This window comes from Halichoerus grypus, chromosome 7, assembly GCF_964656455.1.
Source record: "Halichoerus grypus chromosome 7, mHalGry1.hap1.1, whole genome shotgun sequence".
In the NCBI taxonomy this organism is placed as follows: Eukaryota; Metazoa; Chordata; class Mammalia; order Carnivora; family Phocidae; genus Halichoerus; species Halichoerus grypus.
Window position 1 is genome coordinate 28,391,097 of NC_135718.1, and position 10,661 is coordinate 28,401,757.

The 10,661-nt window shown below is 47.1% G+C and overlaps 2 protein-coding genes across 12 annotated transcripts in view; one reads left to right on the forward strand and one right to left on the reverse strand.

Annotated features, from left to right (window-relative positions):
• Positions 1-10,661, forward strand: part of DNMBP (dynamin binding protein) — a 123,042-nt gene that overhangs the window by 89,226 nt on the left and 23,155 nt on the right. For 8 of the 11 annotated variants that reach the window (XM_036065079.2, XM_036065076.2, XM_078077250.1 and 5 more), the window contains 5 exons: positions 2,225-2,353; positions 3,615-3,947; positions 5,040-5,219; positions 6,794-6,992; positions 9,068-9,615. In XM_036065079.2, coding sequence (XP_035920972.2) covers positions 2,225-2,353; positions 3,615-3,947; positions 5,040-5,219; positions 6,794-6,992; positions 9,068-9,615 — 1,389 coding nt within the window. The remainder of the gene's footprint in view (positions 1-2,224; positions 2,354-3,614; positions 3,948-5,039; positions 5,220-6,793; positions 6,993-9,067; positions 9,616-10,661) is intronic. The other 3 variants (XR_013449651.1, XR_013449652.1, XM_036065080.2) reach the window with 1 other exon arrangement.
• ABCC2 (ATP binding cassette subfamily C member 2) overlaps positions 6,787-10,661 on the reverse strand; it is an 84,807-nt gene continuing 80,932 nt past the window's right edge. The window contains exon 33 of the mRNA XM_078077254.1: positions 6,787-6,925. The gene's annotated coding sequence lies outside the window, so the exon portion shown is untranslated. The remainder of the gene's footprint in view (positions 6,926-10,661) is intronic.

Genomic DNA, 10,661 nt, shown 5'->3' on the forward strand with positions numbered 1-10,661 from the left:
GATCTATGAGAGTATATCTGAAGACCAGAGTACTGGATTTGCTGAGCCAAATCATACAGCATGTAGACACTGTACCAGGGAAGACTCCCTATCAGTAGTGAATGAAATGATTTCCCCATCCCTTACTAACACACAGTGTTACCAAAATCAAAATGTCTCCTCTTTGCAAGATAGGTTAAAAATGCTATTTGCACGTAGTTTAAATTTGCATTCCTTATGAATGAAGTTGAGGATATTTTCCTATCTTTAAGTCATTATATTCCTTTTTCTGTTGATTTGTCTATATTTTGAGGCGCTTATTTATTGATTTGACGATCTTTTTCTTACTGACCTGTAGTCCCCTCTGTATAGTTGGAGAAAATAGAATAGCCCTTTGTGTATGGTAATGGTTTACAACTATTTCTCCCTCAGTTTGTTGACTTTTGAGTTTGCTTAAATGTTTTCCCCGTGTAGAAAATTTTTAGCTTTGCATGGTCTGAACTTTTTTATGGCTTCTTAGGTCTATGTTATACTTAAAAAGGTCTTTCCTCTTCCAAGGTAATAAGTATCTCCCAGGTTTTAGTATTTTTATTATTTCATTTTTTAAAGTTGAAGTCATTGATCTAGCTGGAATTTAGTGTATAAGGTTGAGGTAGGGATCCAGTGTGATTTTTTTTTTTCACCTGCTTTTCCAGTTGTCATCATTTATTAAATAATCCCCATGATTTGAAATGCCCCCTACATTTCCACATGCCCCTAAATAGCAAAACTCTCTCCCTTCATGTTTTAAGTATATAACTAGGTAAAAATTAGGGTTTATAAAACTTTTTAAGAGCACATTGGCTTAAAGTGAGAGATTTGGCAAAAACAATGTTGATACAACTCCCAAGTGTATTCCCTGGTCTAGGACATTCCCTTACAATTAATTCCTCTACTTTCGATACCCTCCTATTGGGTGTTTTCTCCCCATGTTTTCTAAATGTGTAGCAAGCATATACCTGACTCCCCAGCTCTTAAAGGCCTATCGCCACAGTAGTGCGTGGGCCATAATGGAACACGGACAGCCATTTGATGGGCAGGTCAGTTTGGTTCTGACAGCTAACCAGAAATGAAGGGAGAAGATGTTGAACAGTTTCATCACTGACATAAAGTGAAAAGCCCTGCCATATAAAACTAGCTGGATCCACTGAGAGAGAGCGAGCTGTCAAGAACATAAGCTGAGGGACATTGACTATACTTTGGTATCTACATTGACGTGTGCACTACTATTTTGAGACTTCACGACATTTTTTTTAAAAGAATATAAGAGGACATCACGTTTCACATTCATTCTCCCACTCAGGAGGAATTAGGAAGATGACACAATTTATCCTTCTGACAAAACACGATGTCTACACATATGGGCATAGACTTAAAGACAAGAGATCTGCCAATGTCATAAAATAAAATGTTGTAAAATCAAACCAATGAATGAGGCACTGATGTTTTTTGCTTAGGAACTTCATTTGCCCTTGAAATATATGAATGGAGTTTTGGGTACCTTTAGATTTTATTTGGATTAATAGCGAAATAATGGGTATTCCCCTAACTTAAACTAAAGGTGAGAACCCAGCATTGTTTAAGTAGCCAGAGAAAACAGCCTGGGGTTTAAAACCTGTCAGGATCCGTCCAGAAGAGTTTACTATGCATTCACTTATTTATTCATTTAGTCAGCAAATGATAATTGAGTCAGCGAACAACACAGACAAAAATCCCTGCCCTCCTGGAGTTTACATGTTATTAGGGGGTTTGCGGGAGGGAAATAGAGACAGTGCGCAAACCTTAGTAAGTTATGTTGTCTGCAGTGACAAAGGACAGAGCAGTCAGGTGCGCCTGAGTGCAGGAAGGGGGTCGTGGCCAGCTGTCTTTGAGATGGTGACAGCATGAGCCGACACTTGTAGGAGAGGTGATCACTCATTATCATCATCCTGCAGGAATCATCTTGACTCAAATTAGGAACATAAAGAAATGCTAAAGAGCCGATAAAAACCCTCACCATTTTTTTTCTATAAGCCTAAGAGTCTTAGGCTTTTCTCTGTTCCTCATAAATCATAGTTTATGAGAATGTGCTTATTTCAAAGCTAAAATACTGCGCTAGAGAGAAAATTTTTAATTATGGACCCCTTTTGTCCCATTCTGCTATCCAGGATGAATGGTGACGGCTAGAAAGTTCTGTCTGACTGCATTTGTTTCTAATTGGCTCTAGGAATCGGCGTGTGTGAAGGTGGTGGCTGCCGTGAGCATGTGGGATGTGTGCATGGAGAAGGGACACAGAGACTTGGAGCAGTTCGAGAAGGTGCATCGCTACATCAGTGACCAGCTCTTCACACATTTCGTAAGTGACTCTTTCTTCCACCCTCTTTTCATAGGGTGGCCTTCTTCCTGGGGTTCTCGGACATCCAGGTTGTGGAAAAGTTAATTCCACAGAAGACATGCCATGTGCGTCAGGAATACCAGTCATCCTCTAGCTCTATCCATATCGGGGTTTTATATTCAGAACAATGGCTTTTAATTGGTTAAAAGGACAGGTTGGGCCTCTGTTATTCAAAGAGATTTTTTATAGCTTGTGATCAGTCTAGTTTGAAGAGACAGAGGAAAACTGGGAAATTTCATCTGGTATCACTGTTGACAACTCTGATGAAAGAAAACAACTATAGGAGTACTAACTTAGAAAGGAATATTTAGTAGTTTCGAAGTTAACCAATGGATCTTTGAGATGGCATGTGCTTCCTTATAAAGACAGTACTAAAGGTCAAATTGTTCTGGCAATTCTAAACATAGATGTGGAATTGTTTGATGGTGAGGAGAAAGAGATGAGTGGGGTTTGAAGGTTTCTTGGAAATTTTTGGATGGCTTGAGGCTGAAGAAAGCATTTATGCACACTTGGGGAACTTACAGGTGTTCTAACAACAGCATCTTACTAAAAGTAATGTACCAAGTACCTATTTATGTTCTTTATGTGGCAATATCCTGCCCCTCGATGTCTGTCCTTCTAAACAAAGAGAAAAATCTTTTGAAAAGTAGAAACAGGTGTTAACAAGTAGTTATGATTAGAAAAGGTATTATGGGTGTACGAAAGCTTCTCTACCTCAGACCTATGTAACAACTACATCTTCAGTTAAATTCAAGCCATGTAGACCTGTGCACATAAGAGGTGATACCGGACAAACTGTCCCATTATCAACTATGGAGCTCAGGTGGGCCCAGCATATTTTGCAGACTCTTTGGCACGTGCATATGATTGGTGAAGGTTTTAAATTGAGAAGTTTTGTAAGATGTGTGAGTCCATCTGGTGTTGGATAAGTAGAACACCGTTGGATCTGCATGGGTTTAGCTTGTGCGCTGGGAGCAAAGCAGGTGGTACAGGGTATCACAAATCAGCCTGAAGGGTATTTCAGAGAAGGACAAATATATGTGGTGACGGGTGCGGGTGTTCACTGGACTTACCGTGGTGATGGTTCTGCAACATATACAAATACTGAATCATGATGTTGTATGTACACCTGAACCTGATGTTACGTCTGTTATTTCTCAATTAAAAACCATAAATATGGGATACGGGACAACTGAGCCACGTGATTTTCTTGTCCCCACAGAAGGAGAGGACAGAGCGGCTTGTCATCTCTCCCCTCAATCAGCTGCTGAGCATGTTCACAGGGCCCCACAAGCTGGTGCAGAAACGCTTCGATAAGCTTCTGGACTTCTACAACTGCACGGAACGGGCAGAGAAGCTAAAGGACAAGAAAACTCTGGAGGAGCTGCAGTCGGCCCGGAACAACTACGAGGCCCTGAACGCGCAGCTGCTGGACGAGCTGCCCAAGTTCCAGCAGTTCGCCCAGGGGCTCTTCACCAACTGCGTACACGGCTACGCCGAGGCCCACTGCGACTTCGTGCGCCGCGCGCTGGAGCAGCTGAAGCCGCTGCTGTCGGTGCGTGTGCGGCGCCGGCGGGCCGGCCGTCCCTCCGTCCGGCCGTCCCTCCGTCCCTCCTTCCGGCCGTCCCTCTGTTCGTCCATCCCTCCATCTGCCCCTCTGCCCGTCTCTCCGCCCGTCTGTCCCTCCGTCCATCCCTCCGGCTGACCCTCCGTCCGTCCATCCCTCCGTCTGTCCCTCCGTCCGTCCATCCCTCCGGCCAACCCTCCGTCTTCCCCTCCGCCCGTCCGTCCCTCCCTCCGACCCTCCGTCTGTCAGTCCGTCTGTCCATCGTCCCTCTGCCCGACCCTCCGTCTGTCCCTCTGCCCGTCCATCCCTCCATCTGTCCCTCCGCCCCTCCCTCTGCCCGTCCATCCCTCCGTCTGTCCCTCTGCCCGTCCATCCCTCCATCTGTCCCTCCGCCCCTCCCTCTGCCCGTCCATCCCTCCATCTGTCCCTGTGCGCGTCCATCCCTCCATCTGTCCCTCTGCCCGTCCATCCCTCCATCTGTCCCTGTGCGCGTCCATCCCTCCGTCTGTCCCTCTGCCCGTCCATCCCTCCATCTGTCCCTCCGCCCCTCCCTCTGCCCGTCCATCCCTCCGTCTGTCCCTCTGCCCGTCCATCCCTCCATCTGTCCCTCCGCCCCTCCCTCTGCCTGTCCATCCCTCCATCTGTCCCTGTGCGCGTCCATCCCTCCATCTGTCCCTCTGCCCGTCCATCCCTCCATCTGTCCCTCCGCCCCTCCCTCCGGCCGACCCCCTTCGCCCCCCGTCCCCGCCCCCGCGGAGGAGTCTCTGAGGCTCTCCTGGTGTCTTTCTGGGAACGCGCATTTGGGTTGCTTGAGAAATTCTTCGCACTAGAGGTTAAATGGGTCCTTGGTCAAGCCCCTCCGAATTCTCCGTCCCTTGCCGGTGCTGTGGCTTCTAAGCCCAGCCCCACCCCCTCCCCCGCCCCCGCCCCCGCCGGGTGGCCCGCCTGCGGCCGTGCCCAGTAACCCGCCCAGTACGGGGGAGCTGGGTGACAGGGAGCTGAGCCCGAGCCGCCCGTCAGGCCTGCGGGCTTGCGTCATCTCTCTCCTCTCTCTCTCTCTGCCCTGCCCGCCGACTCCAGTCACTTAAAGTCGCCGGCAGAGAGGGGAACCTTACCACCGTCTTCCATGAGGAGCACAGCAGGGTCCTGCAGCAGCTCCAGGTTTTCACCTTCTTCCCAGAGTCGCTTCCGGCTGCCAGGAAGCCATTTGAGAGGAAGACCACGGACCGTCCGGCGGCCCGGAAGCCGCTGCTGGGGCTGGTGAGTGGGGGGCCGCACAGGGGGCTTGGGGGAGAGTGGGGACTGTGGGGGGCTCAGGCCCGGCCCGGAGGGGGACTTGCCCCGGGTCCCGGGCAGGCCGCTTAGCCTCGTGCAGTCTCCAGGACCCGGCATCGTGCTTACATCGTCGAGGTCTTACCAGGTTCAAACGAGTTCATATGCGTGAAGCACTTAGAAATTACCTGGCACGTGGTGAGCACTGTACAGATAAGCTGTCATCGCTACCAGTGATGTACCCAGCTCTGTCCACAGATGAGCAGCTTCACGGGAGTTTAAATATCTTATAATAATGCCGAATAAAGGTCGTGGAGTTCCCTCATCTGTCCCGGGCTCCTTCTGTCAGTATTCCTGCGCATCTCCGCTGCTAAGGCTAGGGACTGCAGTAGCTTTTTCACACTCGGTATGCACCTCAAAATACCTTCTGAAAAGCCTTCTCAGATTTTAGTCTGTACAGTGAATGGAGTTCCTGAAGGATTCATATTAATACTTTGACCAGTTAATTAAGGAAACTGATTTAAGGGTATGTCAGTTTTGCCAGGCTTCCCCATGTTTGATCATGTATTGGAAAAGGTAATTATCTGGGGTGCCAGGGTGGTTCAGTCTGCTGGGCATCTGCCTTTGGCTTGGGTTATGAACCCAGGATCCTAGATCAGACCCCGAGTCGGGCTCCCCGCTCAGTGGGAATCTGCTTTTCCCTCTCCCTCTATCTGCCGCTCCCCCTGCTTGTGTGCTCTCACTCACTCGCTCTCTGTCAAATAAATAAAATCTTTAAAAAAAAAAAAAAGGGAGAAAGAAAAGGTAATTATCTGATACATGGCCAAACTGTTCATGGCTGACTGCTTTCTTACCTGGAGTTACATTCTTTTAGAACTCAATTTTTCCGTATTTTGAAAAGTAGAGGCCATAATCGAAAAGGTTATTGATCTCTGTTTACAACATTTTGCTCCATATAATCTCATAGACATTAATTTATATTAGCTTGAAAGGGAGAATCAAATTTATTATTACTTTTATTTTTTGTAATTTTTATGAATAGTAATTGTTTTTATAGATGGGGAAGTCAAGATAAAGAAAGTCTCAGTTTTTTCAATTCATATAGCAAAATAGAAGATCTTATAATATTACTTAGATATTTTGACTCTTTTGGTGGTACTTTTTTTGGAAGATTTTATTTTTAAGTAATCTCTACACCCAATGTGGGGCTTGAACTTACAACCCCGAGATCAGGAGTCGCGCGCTTTACCAATTGGGCCAGCCAGGTGCCCCACGTGGCACTTGAATCACATTTTTGGTCACAAGATAAACAGATGTGAAACTAAGTGTGTGTTAAATTTTCTTAATAGCTACCAAGGCACTAAAACATGAACTAAGATCATGATTTTTACCCAGCCACATGGACTGACTCAGGCACAAAAACATCCAACGGCAGTAGCGAGTGGCTGGCTGTCATTGCCCCCATTTCTGAGACTCAGACTGTGAGTTGGGATTATATATGGCCGCTGGGCTGGTGGCCAGGGAGGGCTTTTGTTGATTGCATCTCTTGTGTTGCCTTTCAGCCAAGTTACATGCTACAGTCGGAAGAACTCCGGGCCTCCCTTCTGGCAAGGTATCCCCCTGAAAAACTCTTCCAAGCAGAACGGAACTTCAATGCAGCTCAAGACTTAGATGTCTCACTTCTGGAAGGTGACCTGGTGGGCGTAATCAAAAAAAAGGACCCCATGGGCAGTCAGAACCGCTGGCTGATTGACAATGGAGGTAGGAATGCTACACCTCAGATTACTCTAACTCTGAATGAGGAAAAAGTTATTTCTCGCTGTACCTGAATCCTGTCTAGGCCAAAAAAAAGAGTCTTTGATTAAAGGGGAAAAATAACCTTACAAGTTCTATCCATCTTGGGAGAGTGTAGTGCCCAAGTCATTACCAAAACAAAACCTGTCTTTGGTTTTGGTTTTATTTGTACAAATTCCAGAGAGGGCTCCATTTCTTACCTTGCAGGATCTTGCCATGCTTTACAGCTCTTCCAGGCCGTGCTTACTGGGGCCTGAGTCCTCTCAACCTGTTCTAAGAGAACCCCAAAATAAGCTGCCCTCTTCCAAGCTCTGTAAATGGGTTTTGAGAGTGTGTGAATTTAAAACCTGTAAGAAAGGATTTTTTGTTTGCGTTTTGAGTTTTTTGTTCCATAATGGTTTTACCTCATGACTGGGAATGACTTTAAAAATAGCTTATAGCTTTTTCTAGTGGGGGGGGTTTGGGGGGGTTGTTGGGTACAGAATTTAAAGAAAAGTAACAAGAATAATAATCCATGTAATTTCTCCACGATTCCAAAAATCCAGAAAGCTCTGAAAAACAAAGGGCTTTTTTTCCAGAACTCATTTGCCAGAACCTTCCCTGATTTGAACTTATTTAGTAGCAAAATCCAAGCAAAGTGTTATGAGGCTGTTTATAATTGTTACTCCTCTCTTTTGATGTGAATAGTCATACATTATGGAAACATTAATGGGTTTAATTTTGAGGCAGTGACCCAGACCCTGCTGGGGATATCATGCCAAAAACCGTATACGTACTTGATTACTTTTCCCAAATTCAGGAAGTCTGAATTCCAAAACCCATCTGGCCCTCAGCATTTTAAATAAGCATTTTAAATAAGGACTGTGGGCCTATACAATAAACATCTCTGTTCACACTACTGGAATGGAAAATTGTGCCATTCTCAGTTTGAAAGTATTTTGTGACTCCCATCACCCCCATCCCTTCCCGCTTACCCAAAAGAATGGAGATTGGCAGTGGGGAAGGAAAGCAAGGATGGAGGGTGATGGGCAGGGGAAGCCGCTGATGGGTTCACAGAACGACTCCTAGTAACGATCCAGGCTCTTCAAGAAGCTGTTCTACCCTTGGGGCTTTTATCTACACCATCCTGGTGAGTGGTGGCAGGAAGCCCACAATATTAGGATCAGCTGTTAGACCCTCTACTCCTCACCATCTGCCCAGGGCCCCCCCCCCCCCCCCCAATTCAGCAGATGTAACAGAAGTGTTTTTAGGAACAGAAAACACATTGAAGATGAAGACGGAGATGGCCCTTGCTCGCATGAAGGTTACCTGCTCTGGGTCCCTGCCTTCACAGATACTTCTTTCTTAATAGTATAAAAAAATGTTCCCGTGGATCAAGGATTTCAGTCTTTTATGTTTAAAAGTTTGAGCTGAGGGCCCTCTCTGTCATCATCTTAGGCAATTTATTAAAGTGATCATGTGCTGTGCGTGTGTTGTGTACATACTAACCCCTACAAACCGCTTCCTACCTTAGACTGTTCTCACGATATGCCCACCACGTTCCCAGACCAGAAGCAGAGATTCAAGTGCTCTGGATGGCAAAAGGGCCAGCGGCCATCTCTGAGGGGCTCGGTCACTATGAGGATGGTTTTTAAAGTCCCTTTTCCCATCCTCAGTGTATCTGAACACATCCTTAGTTAAGTCTCTCCTAGCCTTTGTTTCCATGATGCAGATATCCTGTTAAATTTTCTTCACCTGCTCATTCTCAAACCCAGGGCCATTTTATTACTGTCCCCTTGAATCTCCGCAGGGGCTCGCGTCCCTCACGCGTTAGGCGGTCCGTTAGGCCAGGCAGATAGGCACTGCCAGGTAGCCACAGAGATGCGTCTGCACCCACCCACGGTGTCCCCTGGGATTGAGGGGCTCATCTTTTTTGTCCCTAGGCATCTTGTTTTGTGTCTCTCACTACTGACCTAGCTTTTCAACCATAGTTTTTTCTCTGTTGACTCCGCCCGCCACCCCTTCCATTAAAAGCCCTTCGTGTTGATTTTTCCGCCCCGTAGTCAGCACAGGCTTTGTGTACAGCTCCTTCCTGAAGCCCTACAATGCCCGCCGCAGCCAGTCTGACGCCTTCCTTGGCAGCCACTCCTCCACCGAGTCGGAGCCCGGCGGCTCCTCTCCCGGGTTCCCACGGCAGAACTGCAGCAGCACCTTGACCTTCAATCCCAGCAGCATGGCTGTGTCCTTCACCTCAGGGTCTTGTCAGAAACAGCCTCAAGATGCCACTTCATTGAAGGAACCGGACCAAGAAACTGCCAGTGCATCCTTAAACTTGGGTTGTTCGGAGAGCAGTCCTTCCAGATGCCCCACAGACCCAGACTCCAGCTCCCAGCCCAGGTCATGGGATTTTCCGGAGGCAGCCAGAGACATTCACCAGCCCGCCCCTGCCCTCAGGGGCTCCAGAAACTCGAGGCATCCAGAAACGGTTGGTCACTCCCTACCAGGGCGAAATGGGCAGGGAAAAGACCTCATGAAAGGGTGCACAAGAACAACCCAGTGTCTGGAAGACAAAAATGAAGAACCAGAAAGCAGGGAGGCAGAAGGCAACCAGGTAAGTGCTCCCTGGTCGCGAGTGTTGGGTGGTAGGTGTAGGAGTGGGGGAGTCCGAGGCACGAGTCCAGTCCCAGGGCCTGGGTGATGATCTGGGCTGAGCTCACAGACAAGTCTTAGAAAGCCCACATGGAAACTCGCTGTAAGAGTGAGCACCTCCAGGGCACCTGGGTGGCTCAGTCATTAAGCGTCTGCCTTCCACTCAGGTCGTGATCCCAGGGTCCTGGGATCGAGCCCTGCATCCGGCTCCCTTTTCAGCGGGAAGCCTGCTTCTCCCTCTCCCGCTCCCCCTGCTTGTGTTCCCGCTCTCGCAATCTCTCTCTCTCTGTCAAATAAATAAATAAAATCTTAAAAAAAAAAAAAAAAAAAAAGAGTGAGCACCTCCACACCTTCTGGGCACTTTCTTTGGCTGACACCTTGCAGGCTATTTCTGGGCCCTTCTGCAGTGTCACTGGGCATTTACAAGGTGTTATATTGAAAACCTTTTCCACTCTGCCAGCTCATAATTCCTCATTGTATAAAGTCTGCCATTTATCCCATCTATTTGGTTTTTTATTTACTTATTTATTTTTATTTTTATTTTTTTTATTTTATATTTTTTCCCCCTGGACTTTAGAAATAACATTCTGACTCTGTTTCAGTTTTTCTATTCTTTTTATAATGGCCTATTTTTGTCTTATGAATTTGAATATAGCTTTTGTATCTTGAACATATTAAACCTACCTATTTTAAAGTCACTTTCACATTCACGGCTGAGGAACCCTTGGTTCACCCACTTGTTCCCTTTGCTCCCTCTTGCAGCAGGGAGTTTCCATGGGTGTCTTATACCGTCTGTCTGTGAGCTCATCTCCAGCAGGGTTGCCTTTGAGAGACTCAGATGTGTCCTGGGTTGTGCAGATATTTGCCTCTGCCAAGCTCGGGATTCCAAAAGACCAGTTTTCACACGAGCTTCTCAGCTCAGTCTCTCTGTGCCACATTCCTCAGAGCTACAGATGAGTATAGGGCATGCCTGTTCCTCTGGTGATTCTGTTACTACCCGCTGCCCAG